The sequence below is a fragment of the Macaca fascicularis genome, chromosome 14 (genome assembly GCF_037993035.2).
Source record: "Macaca fascicularis isolate 582-1 chromosome 14, T2T-MFA8v1.1".
In the NCBI taxonomy this organism is placed as follows: domain Eukaryota; kingdom Metazoa; phylum Chordata; class Mammalia; order Primates; family Cercopithecidae; genus Macaca; species Macaca fascicularis.
Window position 1 is genome coordinate 127,454,926 of NC_088388.1, and position 27,305 is coordinate 127,482,230.

The window sequence follows — 27,305 nt, forward strand, 5'->3', positions numbered from 1 at the left end:
CTTCTTGATGGCAGGGAGTATGCAGAGTCCTGAGGCAGCACAAGGCATCCCATGAGAACCTATTCATCCACTAACTCATTAATCTGTGAATCCGTTTATCCACAAATGGATTAATCCATTCATGAAGGTAGGACCCTCATGGCCCAGTCACCTCTCAAAGGCCTTATCTCTCAGTTCTGCCGTGTTGGGGATTATGGCTCAGCATGATTTCGGAGGGGACAGACATCCAAAGCATAGCAGATGTGAACCCTCTGTGACGCATCCAAGGAAGCTACTGGCCTAGGACAGAAGCCCAAGAAGGAGGAGGAAAGCGCAAGGGCAGAAGACAAACCAGCGGAGCCAGGTGTCCAGGCCATCAAAGACCAAGGGAGGAGCACTTCCAGCGTGTCAGGAGGAGTGTTGTACACTGCCAAGATGGGGAGTGCAAGGGGGACGGTGCCCCTTAGCAAGAGCTGTTGTCAGGGTGTGGACACAGAGGCCAGTGTAGAGGAGCTGAGGGTGCACCAGGCAAGAGGATTGACAGGAGGTGCATATGATTTGATTCCTGGAATATTGGTCATGATGTGGAGGTGAGAACCAGGGCAGCAGGTGTCTGCAGGGAAAGGGGGTGGGCAGAGATGATTCTGGAGTTTCAGATTGTGAGCTGATGTTTTAAGATGCAAGACACTGAAGCGTGTTTAAGTTCGGATGGGAAATGTCTGCTGGAGAAGAGGAAGCAGAAGATGCCAATGGCAAAGATTACCCGGGGCGTGAGGCCGGGGTAGGTGGGAGTGGGGACGCAGAGCCCGAGGCGGGATGAGGTAGAGAACCCCTCTCCAAGGGGTGCTCTGCTCTTCCCTGCTTTCCTGCTACCTGTTCTGCCCCCTTCTCCCTGCCTTTTGGAAAATCCTCTTTGTCTTCCACTCCCCAGATGAAGTCACACCGCCTTTGTTCTTCATACCCAACCCAACCCACACTGCTCCCTCTTCCCACTGAATGCTCGTGGTCTCCCTCAGTGGACTCATTGTTCACTCCAGGTAATCACCGGTGTCTTCTCAAAGTGCCGAGGGCCTCAGCCACCTGGTGGCCCAGTGGTCCAGGTGGCGCTTCCTCCCTCTGTGGCGCCCTCAGCACCTGGCTCTGTCCTGACGGAGAGATCTACACGGGAGGCAGTGACGGAGGAGACCCCGTGGCTTCCCTGTGACATCGGGACTTCAGCCTTGAATGAACACTCAGAGAGCGACAGATGTCCCGCTGCCAAAATCCATGTTTCTCATGAGGACGAGGGCAGAAGGACTGAGCCTCAGCCACTGGCCATTAAGGAAAGTACAAGCCAGGTGCAGGGTGCCACCAGGAGCACTGTGGGCGTGGACCACACCCCACCCCGTCCTGCGTGCGGCCTCTCATCAAACGTGTCAGACTGAGAAACTGGCACCATTAAGGAAAGTACAAGCCAGGTGCAGGGTGCCGCCAGGAGCACTGTGGGCGTGGACCACACCCCACCCCGTCCTGCGTGCGGCCTCTCATCAAACGTGTCAGACTGAGAAACTGGCACCAATCTCAGAAGCCATTAGGAGGTGCTAAGAGCAGATGGGGCGTGAACACTACAGGGCACTCATGCCCACCCTGAGCAGATGTTCATCAGCTGCTCAGTAAAAAAAAAAAAAAAAAAAAAAAAAAAAAAAAAAAATTGTAGGGAAGAGGATTGGCAGGTGAGAGAGAAATAACCGGCCTGGGGCAGCTCTGAGGCATCCTGGGGGCCAGTGCCCAGGCAATGTGGACCGCAGGTGGTTCCCACCTTCAGATGGCTTGTGAATCACACCTGCCTCTGGAATTCTTGGGGAGAGTTAGCATAGTTAGAACAGTGCCTGAAATATAGCAAACGTAAGTGTTAAATACAATAATAAAACAATGCAACAGTAGCTATTATTATCCTTCCAAAGCAAGAGTTGCAGACAGATAAACCTAGGTTTGACCAGTGTATTGGCTTCCCAGAGTTACCCTCGAACAAGTCATTTAAACTCTGATTGTTTTAATCTGAAAAATGAAGACACTCTTACTTCCAGGGCAGGGTTGCTGGAGAGATAACAGAAGATACTACGGTAGAGTTGACAGAGCCCCTAGGACATCACGGGGGAGCAGGCGCGGCCTCTCCTGGGGAAGACGGGTCTTCAGCAAACACACACCTTCACTCCAGGAATCCTCCCATAGACACGGTGACGGCTGATTTTATGTTGACTTGCCTTGATCACGGTGTCCAGATATTCAGTCTAACATTGGTCTGGATGTTTCTGTGATTGTGTTTTTTGGATGAGATAAACGTTAGATCAGCAGTTTTGGTGCAGTAGGTTGGTCTCTGTAATGCAGGGAGGCCTCATCCAAGCGGCTGAACACAATGAAGGCCTGAAGAGCATGAAGGACTCAGCTCCCCCAGCAGGAAGAAAGTCCCCAGCAGACAGCCTCAGAGTGAAGAGCAGCACTGGCTTCCTCCCGGGTCTGTGGCCTCCCAGCCCGCCCTGCAGACTTTGGATTAGCCAGCCTCCACAATTCCTCAGGCTCATTCTCTCTCTATACACACACCATGTTGGTTCTGTTTCTCCGGAGGGCCTTGACTGCCATGGATATAAAGCTCCCTCTGATTGTCAGAAGGATGCAAAATGAGGCAGCCTAGCCAACCAGTGGGCCCAGTGGTCAAGGGGGGAAATGAGGTGGCCACTAGTCAGTGCCGGGGCCATTTCTAGATGGTGCCTTTTTGTTTGTTTGTTCGTGTTTGTTTTGAGGTGGAGTCTCTCTCTGTCGCCCAGGCTGGAGTGCTGTGGTGTGATCTCGGCTCACTGCAACCTCAATGGTGCTTTTTTCTGATCACAGCTCAGGCTTACGTGCTGACCCCAGTGGCCTATCTTTAAGCACTGTGGCTCCAGGAAAGAAAGGCCTGGAGAGACCTAGACCAAGGTCTCAGCGGGGAGGGAGAGAATTTGCTCTTTGCAAAATGTATGGAGTCCTTGTTATTTACCAGATATCATGTTAGAGACCAGGGATAAAAACAACAGTGAATTTCAGTGAATCTAAAACAATCCATTGTAAGACAGAGCATTATTCTATCTCCCAAGACAGGAAAAAAACATCTTTAGATTTCATAGATATCAAATGGGAAAACAATATATTGTGGAATAAACAAAATATGCTAATGGTAACAATGAGATATCTAGGACATACTATGTACAGGTGCTGTTCTTAGCATTTCACATATACCATTTTACTCAGTGAATCTGTGAGATGGAAGCCATTGTCGTTCTATTTTATAGACAGGTACACTGAGACTCAGGCAGGCCAGTTGTCCTGCCCATGTACACACAGCTCCTAAGTGGTAGAGCCAGGATTTGAACCCAGACCCCGCAGCCTGGCTCCATGCTCTCAACAGCTTTGCAGAAACTAAAGTTGGAATGGAAGACCGCTCATTCCAATTTTTCCCATTGTCCAGCATCCCACGGCCCATTCCAGAAAGTTCAGTGGGTGTCAATGAGCTTGGCTGTGGTGACCACTCTTACGTGTACCATTACCTTTTATTTTAATTTGAGAAATTAAATAAAATATATCCACAGTAGTTTACAACTCTGCCATGATGTCATTTTGTCAGATGGCAAATTTCAGGAGAGGCTCAAACTCCAAAAACCCTATGTTGTTACCTGAATTTAACGAGAGGGTGTCAAATCACTTAATTCTATCACAGCCCACACCCATGAATTCACTAAGTAATTATCACACACCTGTCAGGCACCAGACAGTTGCTGAGGACCAAGATCCAGACGAAACTGATGGAGCTTCTCTTCCCCTGCACCTTCCGTGAACTTGGAGACACAAAGCTAAAAGACCGAAACCTGAGAGAGAATGGGAGCAGGCTGTGAGGCCCTGCCCTGCAGGCCGTCTCTTGGATGGTTTATGCTTCTCTGGCAGGTTTTCCCCTAGGTATTCATGGCATCGGGGGGCATTTCACCTCAGCAAAGTGATGACGCTGCCACTCAGGTTCCCATGGAAACCAAACTGGGACAGGAGGAACAAAAGGCTCCTCAAGGTCAGTGGTGCAAAGGACATTAGAGACAAAGACAGAGACAGCAAATCCGCCCAAAGAACAGACAAAAACCGGCGCTTCCTCCCTCCCATCACCACAGCTCGGGGCTTTGTCACTCCAGCACACCTGGGCCCTGCACTTCAGACGCTGCGTGATTTTTGAGCTTCTGGGGAGAGAAGCCTGGGCCTCCAGGGAGGTGCAGACGCTCCTGGCTCCTGGCAGACTCCTGGGCCAGGCCCAGCCTGTGTCTGTTTCCGGAGCCACGCGCTGCCTGTGCTGGGATGAATGCATGGCCGCTGCGTCCTTCCCCCTCCTCAGAGCCCACAAGCTTCCGAGTGCGTCATCTTCATGATTGGCCACAGGAAATGACTTCTTGGAGTAAGTGACTGCTGCTCCGAGGCCCATCTGGACAAAAGCAGGATCCGGGATGGACACAGAAGAGCAGACCCCGAGCCCTGCGCCCCAGCCTCCCCTCCCCATGCGTTCCACATGTGTCCTCTGTTCAGCCTCTCCATTTAACTCTCCTTTCTGAACGCCCAGCCAGGCACCGCCTTCCTTCCAAAAGCCTTGTTTCTCAGAAAACCTTTTGCCTTCTAGAAACCCAGGATTCCGAGGAGGAAGAGGACTGGCCTTTCTCTTGGGACTATTGATCAGGGCTGTCAGTTCCCAGCTCCATCCAGTGCCCTGAGCTGGGGACACAGATGCTGTCACTGGGTCCTGGCGAGTCTGAAAACTTGGGATGTCAGCACCACGGTGAGAGCAGAGTCTGCGCAGGGCCACTGCAGGCAAAAGACTGTCTCGCTTTTCACTGCAGGGGCTTCCCCAGTCCAGTGTGTGTGTCTGAGCCCTGCCGTTGGGAGGCATCATCGAGAGGCTCTGGTCTCCCCGGCCCAGGCCCTGCCTCCTGGCCCCACTGCCGGAAGCTTGAGCAGATCTGAAGCTCGCCTTAGAGGAAGACCCCATCCAGGGCAGACCCTGAATGCAGAAAGCAGAGAACTTGGCTTCTCCTCATTTGTTGTTAGGGCCAGTGCCTAAGGGACTAAAAACAAACAAAACAGGCTAAAAGCAGGAGCAGTGGTGGCAGCGCTGGGCCAGCAATGATGATTTCTATTGTGAGGGTTTCGGTCGTGCTTGGATCTGGGAGCGGGAGGCCGATGCACCCAGAGACCCTAGGGTAGGGCTGTAACCACTGTAACCACACATCTTAGGAGACACTTTGGGAAGCTCAAACTGATGCCATTTGTGCTGAATTTTGGGGAAAGGGGGTGGGATGATGGACTTGGGAGCACTGTCGTTAACTGGTCATTGATTAGATATTAACTAGTCATTAACTAGACTTTCGGGAAAGCAACGAGGCCTCTGTGTCCACAGTTGGAAGGCATGGGCCACCCTGATTGGGGGTGCTCCAGCTGTATTCACGATTCACATTCATTCATTACATGCCTGATCTCTGTCTCAGGGGCCCAGCCTCCTGTGAGTAAGCTCTCAGATTCAGGGAAAGGCGTCTCAGAGAACTCCACGTCTGTGTGGAGTCAGATGGATCTGAGCGGACCACAGAGCCGCCTTCTCTGTCCCACTCTCTCTCCCACTCGCCTGCTCAGAGGTTCCCGGCCGGCTCCCTGTCTCCCTCTCTGCCCTCCTGGGTATCACGGGCCCTCAACGCAGGGAAGCTGGTGCCCTCACTTGTCTCCCATAGTCCTCTGTCGTCTGGGCTCCTGTGGCCCCTCTCAGCTTTCAGGACTGTCCAGTCTTCCGCATCCCTGTTCTTTCTCCCGCAAGTCCCCGGTGGCCCAGGCTCTAGGGGGGAGTTGCATTCTGAGCGACTGCCCACATGGCTTCCCCAGGGCGGCGGGAGCTCAGGTACGGCAGGCCCCATCCTTGACAGCCTGAGGCTCAGAGTCCATGACCTCCAGGGGCAGCCCACAGCAGCACCCCCTGCATCACCCACAGAATAGAGGGAGACAGAGGCTCTCCACACAAAGGCACTGAGAACAAAGAATACCCCAAAAGCCACCGAGGTCTCCGGGCAGCAGAGAGTGGGAGCGCTCGTCACAGGCCAGAAGCCCGCCCGGCAAGTAGCAACAGACACCTCAGGTTAAAAAGAAAGTAGAGATTGCCACCTCCCACCCTCCCCATTCTAGTCAATTTGGGCCAGTTTGGTGCACGCTAGCCACGTGCAGTGACCATGCTAAGTACTGTGCGTGTACTATTTCTTGGAATACTTCCTGCAACCTTATGAAGTTCTTGCCCAATTTAACCAGCAGTAACGAAACTCAGAAGGCATTTACCCAATGCTGCACATCAGGAAAATGTAAAAGAACGAACAGGGCTTCAATACCAGGATTGAGCCCAAAGGTCACGTTCTTTCCCCGCGGTTCCCTTCCCCATCTGGTTCTGGGGAACTACACTCTGCACGCAGCCCCCAGGAGACTACAGGCCCTGGGCTCCCAAAACTCAGTGGCAGTGCAAAGCCACCCTCAGAAGAGCTGCCCAGGACAAGTGCTCCCGCGGCCCATTGCTCACTCCCCGCAGAGGCAGGGGCAGCTGCCTGCTGCCCCAGATGGACATAGAAGGTCACCATGTGGCCTGCCGGGGTCTGCAGGATAGACGGCAGGAGGTGAACAGTTTGAGCTGGTGCCTCCACCTGCCTCTTCCAGCCACAGAAAACAGGATTCTCCAGGGTTCACGCCTATGTGTCTGGATCAATGCTGGGCATTTTGTTGGGTGACAAGCCAGCAGCCATGCAGGGCATGTACCTGTAGATGATGCACTGCCTTAGTGTCCAGACAGAACAAAAGGGATCCCCTTTCCAGCCCGAAACTGTCGGATTCTCTAAGAGGTCATGCTACAACCCATCTCAATGCAAGAGGGACTGTGGCTCTTCTGGAAACACGATGCCTCGGGGCCATGAAATGACAGCTGCTTATTTTGAAGAACTGGGCTGTTCCCATGTAAAGCTGGCTGCAATGGATGATGTTTCTGACTCATACTCTGGCTTTAAAATCAAAGTTTTTGTTAGAAACCAGCTTTGTTTTCCTTCTATTTCCTGTTTGAAAAGTGAAGCATTAACACGAAGGAGGGCCCCAGCTGAGTTCATGCTGGGACTCAGGCTGCAAATGGCCAGTGGTCCCGGGATATCCAGGGAGCCATTCAGAGGGGACACTTCCAGCTACCATGCAAATTCATCATGCACCCATCCCCCCTTGCTGCAGCCCTGGCCTTAGAACCCTCAACACACGGCCCTGGGCAGCTACCCTCAAACACCTGGACGCCAAGCATGAGAGGGAACCCACTTACCTTCCCTGGTCTCTTATCACAAAGTACCTTAGAGCCTCCTGCACAGGAACCCACTCCTTAGAGGGCACGAGGGGCTAAGTTTTGTTTGAGACCAGCTGGCATTGGAAGAGAGAAATGAAAGTTATCCCCTGTCCCTGCTTCCAGGCCAGGGCAGAGCAAGCTGCTTTCGGCCCTGTCTCTGAGGCAGACATTAGCACACTTGTCTCAGGCAGAAGCAGCCTTAGATGGCATTACAGTTTGAATGTGGTCCCCCGCAAAATCCAGGTGTTGCCAATGTGATAGCATTAACAGGTGGGGCCTTTAAGAGGGGATTAGGCCATGATTGGAATCAGGGGTCCTGATGCAGGGGCTGTGTGGAGGGAGTACATTCACTTGTTGCCCTTCCACCTTCAGCCATGTGAGGACGCAGTAGCAAGGCACCATCGTGAAAGCACAGACTGGAGCCATCACCAGGCACGGAACCTGCTGGCACCTGGCTCCAGAACTGCGGGTAGATACGTTTCTGTCCTTTATGAATCGCCCAGTCTCCGGGGTTGTGTGAGAGCAGCACAAAATGGACTGGGACAGCTGGAATGTCAGTTTGCATCAGCCCCAACCCACACACTCAGGGCGTGCCGCGGCGGCCATGCTGGGTGCCTTTCTGCAGGTGCCCAGGCACCAGGAGCACTGGCCCAGTCTCAAGGGGCGTTCATGTCAGGGAGGTGCCCTGGCTAGTGTCAGCTTCAGCGCCACCAGCATCAGGAAGTTCATCCCAACAAGTCTGGGCAAGAGAAGAGGCGATGAGATCACATCCTACCCGTCCAGAGACCCCCAGACTTTGGAGCAGAAATCTGAAGGACCTGAGGCTCCTGAAGTGAGAGGGGACAGAGCTAGGAGAAGGGAGGGCAGCCAGGAGGGCAGGGACGCAGGGGGCGGGATGGGGAGAGCCAGGCTGGCATTAGCAAGAGCTTCTTCATGTCCTTTTGGCCCAAGGGGGCCATGTTCTCTGAGGAAATGGGACTTGCTCCAGGGCAGAGGAAGAGCTCGGCATCCGCTGTTCCCTGTCCCGAACAGCTCCTGGGGAAAGTCCACCACCATCTTCTTGCCCCGTTCTGTGCCTTCATACAAGCGATTCTCTCCACCTGCGATGCCGTTCCTCTCCCTCCTGTGGCCAGTGTCCATGGGTTCTCTGAGAAGGAATAGGAAGTATTTTAAGGTAGACCTCCTTAACCTCCTCCCAGCTGGCTGGATCCCTCCCTCTGGGCCCTCACACATCTCAGTTCCCAAACGACCATTCACATGATAGCCTAAATTAGTGGATCCTTGGTGTGTGGTGTGTGCAGTTATAATGGGTTGCCTCAGCCTCCAACGCACCCTTCATTGCCTTCCTCTGTGATAATGCCCCTGGGCCCTGTACCCATTTCTCTCTTGCCAGCTGGCATGACGTTTAGCCTTGTGCAGAGGCAGGGGCCTCTCCCCGGTTCTGAGACTTCTCTCTTTGCTTGTTTCTGGCTGCTGGGGGGACACGAGGGATACTCGGCACTGTTCTCCCTTCAGCAAATGTTGTTGCCAGTCCCATCCCAGGTTCCTGGCCTGCTGCTCCCTGAGGAGGGTTTGCCAGTGCCAGCCCATGCTCCCCTGTACCCAGCCTTGGTCTGCTGGGACCCAGTGGAAAGCCCACAGCTGCCGCCCCCACCCACCTTCCCCTGCTTGCCAGCCACAGTCACCAGCTGTGGACTTGCGCGGCTGTGCTCCAGAAGCAGAGCTGGGTGGAGGAGGGGCCCCGCGCACAGATGAGAATATGAAGACACCCTCTAGAGGCTGTGGCAAACACAGGTGCCCTGCCCCATGTCCCGCCCGCAGTCACAGCCCTTCCCACATGGAGGGTCCTGTCATCAATCTTTTTGGGGGCTGTGGACACTCTGCATCCCCATACCTGTAGCAGTCCTGGCGCATGGTAAGCTCTCAGTAAGTGTGGCGAGTCACTGCTGAGAGAACTAACAAATGAACCTCCCACCACCAACCACAGGTAGCTGGGGCAGAACCAGGGAACTGCTCAAAGGAGGCTGGTGACCCCTGCCGTGACATGCCCGCTGTGTCCAGGACCCAGGCTCCCACAACTTGAGTCCTTCCTCTGTCCCAGATCCATTCAAAGTGAAGTGGCCTCCAGACAGGCTTCCCTAGGGGCCCTGGTCACTGTCCGTGAGGCCACCATGCCCCTGCTCACCATGGGACATGAGAAAGGGCCTGGCCCGTGGACCAGGGCTGATGTAGGTCTGAGCCCCAGCTCAGTGGTCTGCTAGCTGTGTGAGCTTGCGCAGTAGCTCTTCAGGTGTGGCTCTGGACGCGTGGCATCAGCATCAGTGTCACCCGGGAACCTGGTAGAGATGCACATTTTGGGCCCCAACCTCCTTCGACCAAGTCAGAAATTCTGCAGTCTATGTTTTCATAAGTCCTCCAAGTGACTCTGATGCACTCTCAGGGTTGAGGACCATCGAGAGAGAGCCGTTTAACTGAACTCCTCCAGGCCTCGCCTGCGCACGGTCACAGCCGCACCCTCTGCACGCAGTCGCTGAGATGTGTGTGAAACAGCAGGCACACAGCAGAGTGAATTGCGGTGGTCGGAGCATACCTGAAGCACCAGGGCTGGCCCCCTCCCTCCCCTCTCCTCCCCTGCCTCCTAGGAGTCGGAGGGCCCGTGGAAATGGTCTCCTCCTGCTTTGACTGAGTGCGGCTCTGAGCAGAGGCTTTCCGAGTGAGCTGAGCAGGTGAGCCCGAGCATGGCCTGTCAGGAGCAAACCCATAGGCTGGGGAGCCGTCCCTGGAGATGCCCCTGGGCTCCTTGAGGGGAATGGCTGAGTCCCTGCCTGTCCTTGGCAGGTCTGCAGTGGTGGGGTGGCTCAGGCAGGTGCCCTGTTCACAACCAGTGCTGCTGGGGGTGAAGGCAACGGGTGGGTGAGCAGGGACAGCATGAGCCACGTGGCTGGGAGCTGGGCCAGCTCGCTCTATGTGCATGTCGTTTCCACGTGTGCAGCAGAAACTGGCGTCTCTCCACAACGCTGACTTTAGTCTTTCTCACCTTTTCTTGCTCAGCTTAAAATAGGCCTCTCTTCAGGGACAAGGTGGCATTATATCAAACCAAAATGTGAGGGCGCAGGGAGACCCGCGAGGCAGGGCCCCCCGAAGTCCTGGCGGTTTCTACCCAGCCTCTCGAAATTGACTTGAAGGTGTTTACCTGGCACATTGTTTTTTCCGACTTCCTACACTCTGCTACCCACTCTGTCCTTCCTCAAGGCGGGCATGCTCATCAGCTGACTTCATCTCTCCCTAATGGCAAGGCCTGACCTAGAAATGCAAGTCAGATCCTGGCTCAAATGAGGCTGGAAAAGACGATGCCTGTAAGACCGACAAAGACAGTGCAAGGTGAGGTGACCGCCGCTGTGTCTGGGTGCGGGGCTCCCTTGTCCAGCTGACCCTAAGTCTGCATCAGCTCAAATGTAGTTCCCGGTTCCCCAGTGAGATTCCCACTCCCGCCTGGAGGGGAGACGTGCCTGCCTTTTGAATGAAGCGTTGCCCACTAGAGATAGTATCACAGGCAGAATTGTCATTTTTAGCCTTTTTACATGTTGCCAACTTTCAGACATACTATTCCTTTTTATCCCTCCAAATTCCTCGAAAGCTGCTTCTATTTTGGAGCTCTTTATTCCCAGTGCTGGGTAATTTCTCCCTGGCTGTTTTTATTGTAGAGACTGGAAACCTGATGTGATGAACCCTCACTGAGTGCAAATCCTGGGGGGCTCGTAGTTAACCGGGTAAGATACCTCATCCTGAGAAATGGTCCAGATTTCCTTTTAAAAATTCATTGTCTCTCTGAGATACAGATATATTTCCTTGTCTCATTCCAGAATCAAAAGTTCTAATTTTGCCAAGAATAATTTTTGTCCAAATATGTTTTCTTCCTGGTGTTCCAGAGAGTCTGGGATAGCAAGAGGTGCGGAGCTTTGGTCCTTGGATGGCTCTGATTCCATCATTCCTCCAGCAACCAGGGAACAATCATTGCTGGGTAGGGAATCCCTGCTTCCTCCCTGGGCTTCCAGCCTTCCCCCAGCAATCCTTTTTCTTTTTCGATAGAGTCTCACTCTGTCACCCAAGCTGGAGCACCATCTCAAGGCACCACAACCTCCATCTCCTGGGTTCAAGCAATTCTCCTGCCTCAGCCTCCGGAGTAGCTGGGATTATAGGTTCCTGCACCATGCCCGGCTAACTTTTGTATTTTTTAGTAGAGATGGGGTTTCACCATATTGGCCAAGCTGGTCTCGAACTCCTGACCTCAAGTGATCTGCCCACCTCAGCATCCCAAAGAGCTGGGATTACTGGCATGAGCTACTGCACCTGGCCCCCAACACTCCTTCTTAAGACCCATTTGAAAATAATGACAAAAACCACAATTACTTTTGCACCAAGTTTAACCACAATTTACCAGTGTGCAGTTACTGTGGCTTGAATATTGTTATCCATGCATGGCACTTCTCTTAAAATTTGCTCCCATGCAATCAGAACACTTCTATAGGGCCTGTCTCCTTAGATAGACTTGACCATCCTTCTCTGCTCTCGCATCTACTGCTTGGGGCGAGGGCAAGGTCTGGCCCCTGGGGATAGGCCGGACAGGCTCACCAGTTGGACAAATGGATTCAGGTCAGCTTTGTAGACTTGGCCTATTCCCACCCCTTGACACAGTGGGAAAGTCTTGCTTCCTGCCAGTTCTCCTCTGCTAAACCATACTCAGCATTTCCGTTTTTATAAGAGAACCATGAATTCCAGGGTATTGGGCATAGTCTGAGCTACTAACAATGGGTTACTTTTCTTACTTTTGCCTATTACAGCTTGAGGGCAGAGCTCCTCCAATCAGACCCTCAAAGCAACGATGAATCAACAGCAGGCCAAGATTCCGGCATTCCCAGGCCTGGCCTAATGTCACCCTAGTCTTTGACCCTGCCTGCTGGACTTTAGGACGTGAAGAGGTTAGACATGGATGAGGTTATAGAGGTGTATGCCCGCCAGAAGATGGTGAGCATCCAGGCCACGTTGAGGGGCTGGAGCATCCTGCAGTGCTGTGCATCTTAGAATGAGCCCACAGCCCACCTGCCCCAGAGCAGTCTGAGTGTTAAATGTGTTGGTTCTTGAACCCCATTCTGGGTCTGCTGAATCAGAATCTTTCTGAGCGGGGCCCAGGAACTTCCATTCTAGGAGGTTCTTGTGCATATTTCATTGATCGATATGTTAATTGAAGAATCTAAGCCAAGGGATGGCATCATCAGATTGGCCACTTCAGTCATGTTTTGTGGGACGGATTTTAAAAACTGGAGTCCAGACAAACAATTGCTGTAGTGCTGCAGGTGACGGACCTTGACAAGCTGATCTCAATCGTCAGTGGCAGGGTAGAGTGAGACAAGGAGGCCAGGGCAAGTCTCTGGCTTGAGTGACCAAGTAGATAGAGGATAATTAGGGGATTCAGAAACAGGGGCTGAGTTGAGAGGCCTGTGGGATCTCCAGATGGGAGCAGTCCAGCAGAAAGTAGGATCCACAGGCCTGGATCTTAAGAGAAAGTTGCAAACAAAAGATCCAAATAGGTGGGAAAGGAAATCCTTGGGGTAGATGCAATTTCTCAGGATGAAAGTGAGAGCGAAGAAAAGGCACTGAAGCCAAAAGCTTCAAGAACACCAACATGAAAGGACTAGGCAGAAGGGAAGTTGCCCAGTGCGTGGGAGCTTATGTGGGAAAGCATGTTTTTGTGTGTCTGCTTCAGATACATTTATATTTCAACAGGATAGAACGTTTTGGTGGGTAGTAATCAGTCCATGGAGCTCCATTCAAGTATTGTCCCAGGGCCGGCCGTGGTGGCTCACGCCTGTAATCCCAGCACTTTGGGAGTCCAAGGCAGGTGGTTCACTTGAGGTCAGGAGTTCAAGATCAGCCTGGCCAACCTGGCAAAACCGTGTCTCTACAAAAAATACAAAAAAAAGAGCTGGGCATGGTGGTGCACGCCTGTAGTCCCAGCTACTCAGGAGGCTGAGTCAGGAGAATCACTTGAACCCAGGAGGCGGAAGTTGCAGTGAGCAGAGATTGTGTCTGTGCACTCTAGCCTGGGCGACACAGCGATAATCCATCTAAAAAAAAAGTATTATCCCAGGCTATTTAATAAATGTGCTCAAAAATCACAATGAGCTGTAGTCAGTAACCAGAGTTAAATGTTCCTGTTAGGGGTAAAGGGAGAGACGACTGAGTTGGGTGGGAGAACAACTCTACAATCAGTGAGAGTTGACATGACGTGGACATAGCCGTATCCTCTTCACTGAGCCTCCAGTCCCTGCACACTGAGAAGGTGAAAAATGCTTTCAGCAAAATTGCCTCCAGAAAGAAATGCCACCAGCTGACCTTTTCAGCTGTGAGTATAAGACGCATGAAAAAGAGATTCTGGAAGGACAAAGAGGAAAGTGCTTTCTACACCTCCCATTTGAGTCGGGGCAGGGAGAGTATGTGCTTTAAATGTCTCTTGGCTGAGAATAAAATGGATTTTCCCCTTTCCCACTTTATGTGGATGTTGTTGGTAATAATTCACAAAGTATACTCCTGTTTATACTTCAGTTCTCCATGGTAAATGTTTAACCATAATTGCACCTTAAGAACAGCAGTTCTCAACCTTTTCTGCACCAGGGACTGGTTTCATGGAAGACAATTTTTCCATGGACTGAAGAGGAGGATGGTTTCACAATGACTCAAGTGTATTACATTTATTGTGCACTTTATTTCTATTATTGTTACATTCTAATATATAATGAAATAATTATACAACTCACTAATGTAGAATCAGTGGGAGCCCTGAGCTTGTTTTCCTGCAACTAGACGGTCCCATCTGGGGGTGACGGGAGACAGTGACAGATCATCAGGCATTGGATTCTCATAAAAAGCACACAGCCTAGATCCCTCACGTGTGGAGTTCAGGATAGAATTCTTGTGTGCTCTTGTGAGAATCAATGCCGCCCCTGATCTGACAGGAGGTGGTGCTCAGGCAGGAAGGTGAGCAATGGGGAGCGGCTGTAAATACAGATGAAGCTTTGCTGGCTCACCTGCCACTCACCCCCTGCAGCCCGGTTCCTACCAGCCCACAGACCCATACCGGTCCGTGGCCCAGGGCTTGGGGGTGCCTGCCTAAGAAGAGTAAGAATTTATATGGAGTGCTTCACCACGTGCCAGACCTTATTCTCAATGCATTATGTATATGAACCCAGTTGTTCTGCAAAACATGTCACGGGATAGGTGTTGTTATCCTTATTTTACAGAACAGCAAACAGAGGGCTAGTGAGGTCAAATGACTTAACCAAGGTCACCACACTAGTAAGTAGCCAGCCTGGATTCCTACCCAGCCAGTCTGGTTCCTGGGCCTACTCTCTTGCCTGTTATTTTACACCACGTTTATAGGTCCTAGTGGTTATTAATAAATAAAACTCTTTGGATTGTACATATACATTAAAATGTCTCAGAGGAAGCCAAAGGTAGTCAACAACTCCAATAACGCACTGACTGTAGCGTTTATGATAAATAAGCAGTCAGTGAAGTAGAATAATTCATAAGTGTTCTTTCTTGCTATTAGAAGATTTGAATGCTATTAAATATGTACATTTCACTATACCATCTTATGCATATTTATGACCTTAGATGGTTTCACCTGTCTGCTTTTAGCTAGATTATATATTCTCCGAGGTTAAGAAGGCAAACTCCCAGTATTTGGAGCCCTGGCCCAGAAAGCCAGAGGAAGCCCAGTGACGCACTGTCATGACCGAGTCTGGTTACACCGGTGAGCTCAGAAGAGCAGCTTTCAGTTCACAGAAATATTTTTAGTTATTTTCCAAGTTGCCTGAGTTGGGAAATCTAAATCTAAAATATGTTTTGGGGCTGTTTATTTCTCTTTTTAGAGGATATTTAACTACATTTTTATAACTTGAAGAGAAATGTATCCATATAGACACAATTCCAGTTGAAAGAACCCTATAGAATCCATAGCATTAAAAGCCTTTTAAAAATATATAAAGAAAATAACAAGATTTTTTCCTGAGCCAATCTCTGAACCAAAGGGCTGCAACTGAAGTTTGACCATGACCCAGAGTTTCTTCAGAATCTCTTCCCAGCACACTGAACACCCCCACCCCCACCAAGGGTATTCTCAGCTGCAACGCCGGTCTCCTGGACAATGACCTGGTATTACGTGTTAAAGAATAAATGCTAGTGGTCAGAGCCCCTTTGCTGAAAGTCCCAAGAGAACTTCTGCTCCTGATTGTGCAGAATTCAGCATTTTAGAACAACCCTCCAGCTGAGAAGAAATTAAAGAGGTAGATAAGATCTTTTAAAAATTGCTCTTGAAGGCATTCTTAGCTCTTGTTAGTGTGGTAACAAGATAATGATGAGTTACTAGGGAAAGATCTAGGAGTGAGACCAGAGGCCCAGGGAGAAGAGCCAGCAGCCAGGACCACTTTTCCACCTGAGGCCTGTGTAGGTTCTAGAGGAGCTGGATGAAAGGCGGGGCTGAGTGCACCCGCCATGGAGTGCAGAGCCCCCTGGCGCAGGGTGGCCTGATGAACCCTCTTCCTTTTGGGTGGGATCATGGAAAAGCTGCACCCTCGGAGCTAACTGAACTGAAGCAGACTGCTTTCAAGGAGACTGTGGTTCAGCCTCAAGCTTTCTCAATCTCTGAAATTGGAGGAGGTAACTCCAAGAGTTATCCTGTGTCTCTGAAATTGGAGGAAGGTATCTCCAAGGATAACTTGGAGCCATCCTCTGCATAGCTCCCAGTGTTATGCATCCTGAGATGCATGGCGGAAGCAAGCTGAAATCCTCTCTGGAGGAAGGTGATATTACCCTAGCCCTCAAATTGCTTTAACAAACAATGTTTCAAAAATAATGTTCAGCACACAATGAGAAATAACAGGCACACAACAAGAAAAGGAAATGAGCTAAGAGAAAACAGGCAATAGAAACAGCCTTACAAGGACTCAAAAAATAAAAGCTATTGGACATGGTCTTTAAAACATCTATGTGGCTGGGTGTGGTGGCTCACGCCTGTAATCCCAGCACTTTGGGAGGCCAAGGCGGGCGGATCACCTGAGGTCAGGAGTTCCAGACCAGCCTGGCCAATATGGAGAAACCCCATCTCTACTAAAAATACAAAAAAAATTAGCCAGGTGTGGTGGCAGGCACATGTAATCCCAGCTACTCAGAAGCCTGAGATAGGAGAATCGCTTGAACCTGAGAAGTGGAGGTTACAGTGAGCTGAGACCACGCCATTGCACTTCAGCCTGGGCAACAAGAACAAAACTCTGTCTCAAAAAAATAAGAATAAAAATAAACATCCATGTATACATGTTTAAGATGACAAAGACAGTATTGAGAATTTTGGCAGAGAACTGGAACTATATATGTAAAAAAAGAATATTTCAGAACTGAAAAACAGATTCTACTTTTAAAACTCAATGGATGTGGCTGGGTGTGGTGGCTCACGCCTATTATCCCAGTACTTTGGGAAGCCAAGGTGGGTGGATCACGAGGTCAAGAGATCGAGACCATCCTGGCCAACATGGTGAAACCCTCTCTCTACTAAAGATACAAAAGTTAGCTGGATGTGGTGGTACACGCCTGTAGTCCCAGCTACTCAGGAGGCTGAGGCAGGAGAATCGCTTGAACCTGGGAGGTGGAGGTTACAGTGATCTGAGACTGTGCCATTGCACTCCAGCCTGGCAACAGAGCAAGACTCCGTCTAAAATAAATAAATAAACCTAAAAATAGTTATTGAACTTGTAGACTGATGAAAAACACCCAGAATGAAACAGGGAGAGACAAAATACAGGAGACAGAATGTTAAATTAAATTAAATTTGGGCTGAGGCTGACTCCTTTCTTAAGTCCCTACATAAAAAATTGCAACCTAACTTAGTATGTAAACAAACTTGCAACTAACTTAGGAGCATTTCATAACAAACAGTGTCAGCCAATAACTTCAGCCAGTCACAGGCAGCCAACTGATCAGGCCACTTTCAAATAAGGCAAGTGCCAAGCCATCAGCAATCAAACTGTTACCGTAACTCACTTGGGGTTTTCTGTCTAGAGAGATTCCCTGCTGACACTGCAGAGTGAGCTCCCTGAACCTCCTCACGTTCTGAGGGCTGCCCAGTTCACAACGAAGCAAATCCTGCTGACACTGCAGAGTGAGCTCCCTGAACCTCCTCATGTTCTAAGGGCTGCCCAGTTCACAACGAAGCATATCATTCTTGGCTCAGTGAAACTCTGTGAAATGGATCAAAATGTTTTCTTTTTAACAAGAGTAAGAGATACAGAGGATATAGTAAGAGAATCTAACATACATATACTTGGAATTCCAGGAAAGGAGAATGAAAATGAAGCAGAGACAACATCTAAAGAGTGGCTGAGAGCTTTACAAAAATGCTGAAAAATATTAAACCACATATTTAAGAAGTTCTACAACTCTAAGCCAAAACATTTAAAATATATGTATAATATTCATGCATATATGTATCACCTCCATATCTATGCGCATTATAGTAAAAATGCTAAATAATGAAAACAAGAGACAAAGAGAAAATCTAAAATGCAGCTTGAGGGAGTAAAACAAACAAACAAACAAACAAACAAGAAACAATTACCTTCCAAAGAGTAACAATTAGACTTAAATCTGACTCTCAACGGAAACAACAGAAGTTAGAAGACAACGGAAAGAAAATAAGAGCCAGCCTGTATCCGATGGAAATGACCTTCAAGAATGAATTCAAAATAGAAACACTTTTGGCCAGCCACAGTGTTTCACACCTGTAATCCCAGCACTTTGGGACGCCAAGGGAGACAGATCACCTGAGGTCAGGAGTTCAAGACCAGCCTGACCAATATGGTGAAACCCTATCTCTACCAAAAATCAAAGGTTGGCTGGGCATGGTGGCACATACCTGTAATCCTAGCTAGGTTGAGGCAGGAGAATCGCTTGAACCCAGGTGGTGGAAGTTGCAGTGAGCTGAGATCGTGCCACTGCACTCCAGCCTGGGCCACAGAGTGAGACCCTGTCTCCAAAAAATAAAATAAAATAAAATAAAATAGAAACATTTTCAAATAAACAGAAACTAAGATAATTCATTAACAGCAGACCCATACTAAAGGACTTTCTAAGAAGATGTTGTCCTTGCAAAAGGAAAGGATCCAAAGTGGAAGTTCAAGGATAGACCAACTATAAAGGAAAAATTGGATAAATCTAAATACTTTAAAGTGAAGACTTTGCTGCTTGAGCGATCTCACTAAGAGAGTGAAAAGATCAGCCACAGACTGGGAGAAGATACTCGCAACACATGAAATGAACAAAAGGTGCCTATCCTTCCTTACATATTCTTAGGCAAAGCACTCCTTGAGATTAAGAAAAAAGACAAACACTGAAAAAAGGAGTAACAGGCAAGTCACTGAACTTGTAGACTGATGAAAAATACCCCGAAGACGACATGGAAAGAAAAAACAATGTAAAATACAGAAGAGAGTCTGTTAAATTAAATTAAACAATTAGCGATGGAAGTGGAAAGGGCAATGCGAAGGGTTTTCTGGGTGCGAGAATGTTTCTGTTGATCTGCATGATGGCCACATGGGTGTTCACTTTGGAATAAGCCTTACTTGGCACTTCCTCAACATATTATATTCTATAATACAAAAGTTTTTACAAAAAAGGGTGAATCTGGAAAAAAAGGATAAATACTGGGTTGTGGGAGGGGTTAGAAAGATGAGCTGTTGGAAAAACACACAAAGAACTTCAATTGTCCTAGCTAATGTGCTTGTTTTAAATTGAGTCATAACTTCATAGTATTCAGTTACTTATGCTTTATAGTTTAACAAGTATGCAAACTGCTTCCAGTTATTTGGCTTTTTTAATTTAAAAATTAATTTTAAAAAGACAAAATGTTAGAAATACACAGAGTCATTTATATCCACCCATAAGTGATTCAAGATGAAAAAGCCGGCAAACTCTGTTCCCTAATCCAGACCCTTAAGCAGCACGGGGAAACTGGATGATGTTCTGCTGAGGCCTCAATCAGGTGGAGCGACCTCTAGCCAAACTCATAGAAACAGACCAGGAGACAGAATGCATGTGGATTCTAAAGGTTTCTTGTTTTTTTTTTTTTCTGCAAAGCCTGAGGCCTGAGGTAGGCCCTGAAAAAATTACTGGAGAAATAAGTCAAGTACGTTCAGGATTAGAATCTGAACCCCCAAATTCTCCTCCAAGGGAATGCCCTTTGGGCTGCTGAGAAGGCAGCGGAACTCCCCCAGACAGACGCAGCAGACACCGTGGACCTAGCCATGAAATCTGCTGAGGTCCAGGGAGTTCTTGCTCTTCTCCCCAGCTGAGGTCTCAAGCACCTTTTCCTGGCTGCTTTGACTCTCCCTACCTCCTTGGCTGTAACACTTGTGGGTCCCTGACCTGCAAATGTATTAGTTTTTCGTAGCTGCTGTAACAAACTTAGCGGTTTTAAAAACACGTTTATTGTCTTGCAATTCTAAACTTCGTAAGTATAACACGAGTCTCACTGGGCTAAAATCAGGTTGTCCACTGGCTGTGTGCTCCTTTCTGTACTGTCTAGGGGAGAATTTATTTTCTTGCCTTTACCACTTTCTAGAAGCCGCCCACATTCCTGGGCTCATGGCAGTCTTTCCACATCTTCAAAGCCAGCAATAGCAAGTGGAGTCCTTCAACAATTTGACCTGGATTCCAGTTCACATCTCCTTCTCTGTCTTTTTCTGCCTCTCTCTTCCACTTTTAGGAATCCTTGTGATTACATTGAGCCCATGAATAATCTCCCTATTTTAAAATGAACTGATTTGCAGCCTTGATTCCTCTCTCTGCCACATAACCTAACATTCACAGGTTCTGAGCATTAGAACATAGACATCTTTGGGGGCCATGATTCTTCCAACAACAATGCTTCACTAGCTAAGCAGCCTTGCCTGCTCAACACAGCTTCCAGTCAGCTGTGTGCGTGTGTGTGTGCTTGTGTGTGTGACAGTATGCGTGTGTGCTTGTGGGCATGTATGTGTGCATCTGTGCATGCATGTGTGCATGTGTGGTGCATGCGTGGGTATGAGTGTCCGTGTGTGCATGTGTGTGTGCATGTGTATGTGTGTATCTGTGCATGCATGTGCATCTGTGGTGCATGCGTGGGTGCAAGTGTATGTATGTGCATGTGTGTTCATGCTTGTGTGTGTGTGTGCATGTGTGTGTGTCCACGTGTGCATGTGTGGCATGTGTGTGCACACAGGTGCCTGTGTGTGTGTGCGTGTGTCTGGGTGTGCATGTGGACGTGTGCATGTGTGTGCATGTGCATGTGTGTGCATGTGTGCGTGTCCGTGTGTATGTGTGCATGTGTGTATATGTGCGTGTCCGTGTGTGTGCATGTGTGAATCCGTGTGTGTGCATGTGTGTGTGCGTGCGTGTGTGCATGCATGTGTGCACGTGTGTGCGTGTGCGTGTGTCCCCGTGTGTGCCTGTGCGTGTGTGTGCGCATATGTGTATGTGCGTGTGTGTGCATGTGTGTGCACATGCATGTGTGTGTGTGTGTGCGGGTGCATGTGTGTGTGTGCATGCACATGGGCGTATCATTCAAATTTGAATTGGTAGCTACTGATTGTCAGACATGAGGAAAATTTCTGACATACGTAACAGAAACAAACACAGATGCAAAGGAAATTAAGGGATAAAAATGCAGGGGACAGAATAATAGTAATAATTCCCTCTTATATCTCAGAAAGGTACTGCCTGGATCCATTAAACAAAACAAGAACATAGAAAAGAACATTCCAAGATCAATAAAGAATTCTTGGAAATAAAAAATATAGAAGTGGCGTGAACCCGGGAGGCGGAGCTTGCAGTGAGCCGAGATCACGCCACTGCACTCCAGCCTGGGAGACACAGCGAGACTCCGTCTCAAAAAAAAAAAAAAAAAAAAAAGATGTAAACAAATTCCATATCAGGGTTGTTTCATAAATGAGTAAATATCCCAGAAAGTAAAACAAAATGTCAGACATGGACAATAGGAAAGAAAAGATAAGAGGAACTGAGGATCAATGTAGATTCAGTGGCCCATAAGTTTCCAGCATCCAATTAAGCTGATGTTCAGAAGGCTCACTGAGAAGAAAACACCAAGGAAAGAATTCTGTAAATCCCCGGAACTGGAGACCGATTGACGGGGTCACTGAGTGCCCAGCACTATCAGTGCAAAAAGACCCACGCAAAGAAACATCATCACTAAAACACAGAAACACCAGGAGAAAAGAGATCTAAGAGTTTCCAAAGGGAAGTAGTTCACATGTGAGGATCAAGAAACAGAATGGCATCAGACTTGTCCACAGGTAGATTGGCTGCAGAAGACAAAAAGGAGTATCATCAAAATTATGTGGGAAAATGATTTTCAGACTAGGATTCTGTATTAAGCCAAACCATCAAAGAATGTAAGAGCAGCGGGGTGAAAAGGTATGTGCAGACATGAAAGGTTACAAAAATTACTTCCCTTGCACCTTTCCCACTATAAAGAGGGAATGACATAAGACAGAGGAAAACGGGATCCAGGAAACCAGGGATTCCTCTCCAGAGAGGTAAAGGGAACCCCACAGTTATCCCAGCTGTGACTCAGGCCCAGAGAAGAGCTACTCTAGATTTGGCAGGAGGGTGAAGCATCAGCACTCCAGGAGAGAACTCTCTTACCTGCCTCTAAGAGGAAGAACACAAAGAAACAGAGATCCCTGATACTGGGCGGAAATGAACACTTCCACAGCAGAGGCTGAGGATGGAGGAATTGGCACAGAACGAATACTGACTATTGATTAAAGGGTTCTGGACTAACTAGCACAGGAAAATGGGGCTGGGGAAGCCTGTGTGTGTTGGTGGGATGTGGAGGGCAGTGGCCTGCTTTAGCGAAGAGTGTTATCCTCTTCCTCCTTATTAGGAAGTCAGTACAGATCGTCTAACATGGAAAAATCTAGAACTAGCACACTATCTAGACATAGGGTGGTAAATACCAGAAGAAACATCCAAAAGAGTTTGAAAAGTTTGTCTCTGAGCAATAGAAAGTGAGAAATGGGACCTGCTGTTTTATCATAAGCCTTGTGATTCGATTTGACTTTTAAAACTAATTACTTGTATTATTTTCATTACAGAAAAGATGTGCTACAGGTGGTGGCTGTGCTGGTGTGAAAACCTTCAATCCTATGGTGCTTTGGACTAATTCTCACATCCCACTGGCCATGACCTTACCTTCCACTGTGCAGTATTTCACTCTTCTCAGAGCATTTTCTCACAGGTTACTTGATGTGTTCCTCAACAGCCCTGTGGGAGTCATGACACAGTTACTATCCCCATTTTACAGATAGCGCATAGAGGCTTTGAAAAGAAGTAACTTACCAAAGTCACGTGGTCAGCTTCCTCAATTCCATGTGGAATCCAGCAGGTACAAACAGAAGAGTCACATGGTTCTTAATAAGGAAGCTATGACCAAAACCAAAAATTTCTGACACCTAGTCCAGGTTATTTTTAACTACATGACGTATCCTGAAATTTTTTGTTTTTTGTTTGTTGTTCGTTTGTTTTTTAGATGGAGTTTCGCTCTTGTCACACAGGCTGGAGTGCAATAGCACCATCTTGGCTCACTGCAACCTCCGCCTCCTAGGTTCAAGCAATTCTCCTGCCTCTGCCTCCTGAGTAGCTGGGATTACAGGCACCCGCCACCATGCACAGCTAATTTTTGTATTTTTAGTAGAGACAGGGTTTCCCATGTTGGTCAGGCTGGTCTCGAACTCCAGACCTCAGGTGATCCACCCACCTCGGACTCAACGTGCTGGGATTACAGGTGTGAGCCACCGCGCCAGGCCCCTGAAATTGTTCTGAGGAGTTGCTCTGTGAATAAAGTGTTCTGTGATCCCTACTGTATGCTTCTTCTGAGAAAGTACTATGGTGTAGTGTGGATATCTAAGAAATTAATTACACAGTTCAAAGCAAATCAGCTTAATCTCTTATTTTCTAAACCTATGGGATCATGCCACCTTCCGGGGAGGGGTGGGTTGGAGAGATTCCCGTTAACAATGAAGTTCCATGAAGCAAAACTTGGATGATTCTGACTGGGGCCAGGTTCAAGCCCAGAACCAGTGAGCAGAAGTGGCGGGTCCTAGAAGGGAGCCTGGAGAGATCGATCTTCCCCAGGAACAGTGGCTCCTAATGTGCGGATGAAATGGAATCACCTGGGAAATGCTGTTGGCAATACACATTCCAGGGCCCACGAAGACACAATGGCTTTGGTGGAGCAAGCCTGGGAATCTGTATTTTTGAAAAGCTCTGTGCGGGCCTCAGAAGCGTCCGGGGTTGGAAACTTTGCTGGGGCTCTGAAGCCCTGCCTGGACTTAGCATCTGAAACCGAAAAACCAGGGTCTAGATGCTGCCTACCGTGTTCTAAAAATGTCAATAAACAATACTTGAGAATTTAAAAACATGAAATCATCCTTAGAAATCATGGAGTCTCAGCCGGGCACGGTGGCTCAAGCCTGTAATCCCAGCACTTTGGGAGGCTGAGACAGGCGGATCACAAGGTCAGGAGATCGAGACCATCCTGGCTAACACGGTGAAACCCCGTCTCTACTAAAAAATACAAAAAACTAGCCGGGCGAGGTGGCGGGCGCCTGTAGTCCCAGCTACTCGGGAGGCTGAGGCGGGAGAATGGCGTAAACCCGGGAGGCGGAGCTTGCAGTGAGCTGAGATCCGGCCACTGCACTCCAGCCTGGGCGACAGAGCCAGACTCAGTCTCAAAAAAAAAAAAAAAAAAAAAAAAAAAATCACGGAGTCTCATAATGAAAGCACACCTCCGCTTGAGTTCTTCCGATTTTTATCCAACCTGTTCATCTTAGCCTTCTTTTTTTCAGGGCAAGTTCCAAAAAAAAAAAAAAAAAAAAGGCAGCGTATCAGCTGTCCTGATCAGCATCCAGCATTTGCTGCCTGGTCACTGCCCTTAAAACTACCCTTGTAAAAGTGGGGTGAAAAGAGATGAGGAAGAATCACACTGAGTCACCTATTCCATCCCCTCTCCTATCTTACCGGGAAGCTCAGTGAATTTTTCCCATCAACAGGAACACTGGTGAGGAAAAAGCGTATCACTAGCACCATCTGGCGGCTTCTTAAAAATACCAGTTTCTATGCAGTAGGCATGCTGGGTCTCCACACATGAAGGGACTCCGTGTGGTTACAAAGGACATTCCTTTCCTTTCCAAAGGCTGAGTTTAGGCAAAATAATAAAGTTTGTTAAAGTGACTGTTTCCAGCGACCCCTTCCTTTCTCAGCTTTATGTATGGGTGCATGTATTAAACAAACATAAGTGAGCGCATGCCATGTATCAAGCTCTCATGGAGCTTATGAGCTAGCGAAAGGATAGAGACAATTAATAGATAAACCGATAAATAAAAATAACTTCTGAATGAGAAGTTCTGTTTGGAAGATGAAGAGGGTGAGGTGATCAAGTGACTACATCAAACTGGGTCATCAAGGCAGGTCTCTGACGCAAGACACGGAGGAGGAGCAGCCTTGCCTGGCTAGGAAAAGCGCTCGAGGCAGAGGGCACGGCTTGCACGGGAACCTGGAAGAGGAGATGAAATCAGAGAGGCAGATCTCACAGGCCAAAGTGAACCATTTGGATTTAATTTAAGGCTCCTGGAAGTCTTTGGAGGGGCAGGTGCCAAGAGGAGCGAGAGGGGAGAACGGTGCCCCAGTGGGGAGGAGTTGTGTGCGCTGGGCAGCTGGGCAGGGAGCTCCCCTCCAGGCGGCACAGGCCATTTCCTTATGGCTCCACGAACATCACACAACCTTAGGTTTGGGAGGGACTTCCAGGTTTGCTCCAGTTACCCATGCTGTGTCTCCATCCCCCTACAACACCCTTGCTTGATGGTCACCCGTCTCTGATTGCTTCCACTGCTCAAGGTCCATCAGAAAAAGCCTAAGTCATTTTCTTCTGTGAGCCCTGCTTATATCTGGGCTGGCTCTCATGCTTTTCCTTTCCCTCCCGAGCCTCCTCTTTCACTGCCACTTGAGTTATAGGTTAGCTGCATGTGCTGCTGAGGAGCTTGTCACGTGCCTCACTGGACAAAAATGGACGGCTTTGGACCAGCAGTCAGTCACATTCTCTAAGGCAGGGAACCAAAGGTGCCCTTCGTTACAGGAGGCAATCATCCCAGAAAGCCAAGGAGATGACCCGAGAGGGGGAGAGGCCATTGTTAGGGAACGCACATTTGTAATTCGTGTAGCAAAGTATTTTTTGAGTCCAATGTTGGATGCTTTTTCCTAGCCTCAAGGAAGCTACGCCTGCATGTTTTAGCTTTTTAGAGAAGGGTCATAAAAATAAGAGAGCCAGTATAGCCTTTAGGAACCTAATAATTACAAAACACTGGTAGGAACAGAACCATCTTCCACCATAATCAAAGTAAAATACTTGCAAAGTGGTACCGAGAGGAACACTCCGGAAGGGGGGCATCTCTATTGCCGGACCCGGCAACCGTGAAATCCTGTCATGGCCACTCCTTTCAGAGGGTTACTGTGGCTCCTGGGATTCAAGGGCATGTGGGGTATTGGGAGTCCAGTAACTTTATAGGGTCTAGGTAACATCACTGTTGTCTTCTCTAAAACTCATGTAACTTAGAGAAGCAGATCATTCAGGAACTCACTCACTCACATTTTCCTAGATTTTCCTATCTTAGTACATAGGTCCTACATGCTTGTTGAAAACGATCCAAACCTTCATTCTTCCTTCTCTTCCAAAGTTGCTGTGGCCTGGAAGAGAGTTCCCATGACACCTTCTCAGTTCCACACCCTAAGATGCTTTGTAGGGTAGATGTGAGTACGGGAAAAAAGTCTTTCCTGGACACCTAGAATATCAGCCTTCCTCTCCTGCAATTAACCCCTTCCCCACTTTCCAAGCACTGCTCGAAACTGATCTCCTTTTATGACTAATTCTACCAGTGTTTAGTCACTCTGGCAGTTGCATTTTAGATCATGTAAGCCTTCTTGTCTTTGCTTCTGTAACCAGCAACCAACACCAGTAGTCCAGGTGCTTGTAACATATGAAAGTAAACCAAACAAATGATGGGATTCACCCTTGCTACTGAAGCAAGATGCCCTGTTATATTTCAACACTCAGTACAAAGGGGTTCCCAGCGCCTGCCTTTTACAGGAACTATCATCACCTAATTAGCTTCAGTTTTTTGTATCTTATCAATTCTGGGCAACGGTATAGCAATGTTTTTAACAGCGGTAATGAACGATGCTTACTATAGTGCCAGTTGTTGTGAGTTCTTGCATCTGTTAACTCATTTCTTTCTCATGACCCACCAGTTTGCAGATGCAACCAAGGCATACAAAGGTTCAACGCTCTGCCCAGTGGCATCCAGTGAGTAATCCGTGTGGAGCTGAAAGTCACCTGCACATGGATACTAGGGACCATCAGCTCACTCCTTCAGGAAAGGTTGGTGCACATATTATGCTATAGCATTATTTCAGGCACTAGGATATAAATGAACAAGACAAAGTTCTTGTCCTCTTGGAGTTCACATTCCAGAGAAACTATAGATAAAAAATAAACAACATAAAGCAAGCAAGGGGATAAGAGTAATGACATGCTACATGAGATAGGATGGTCAAGGAAAGTCTTCTCTAAGGGGGTGGTGTTTGAGCAAAGACTTGAAGTGGGGGAGCGAGCCACATAGACACCTGGGGCCTACGCACCCCAGGGGGAGGAGTGTCAGTCGGCACGAAGGCTGAGGTGGAAGTGGACTTGGCATGTTTATGGGAGGACGAGGAGGCTGATGAGGCGGCAGTGACAAGGCAGAGAGAGGGAGGATGGCTGTACTTGACTCTCAGCAGC

At 48.6% G+C, this 27,305-nt stretch overlaps 1 protein-coding gene across 1 annotated transcript; it reads right to left on the reverse strand.

Moving 5' to 3' along the window:
* Nucleotides 1-2,810: 2,810 nt before the first annotated feature.
* On the reverse strand, nucleotides 2,811-5,011 carry TP53AIP1 (tumor protein p53 regulated apoptosis inducing protein 1). The gene is given in 4 exon segments (XM_065529721.1): nucleotides 2,811-2,858; nucleotides 2,860-2,921; nucleotides 3,747-3,842; nucleotides 4,858-5,011. Coding segments are annotated over 4 exon segments (360 nt in total).
* Between the last annotated feature and the right edge of the window lie 22,294 nt (nucleotides 5,012-27,305).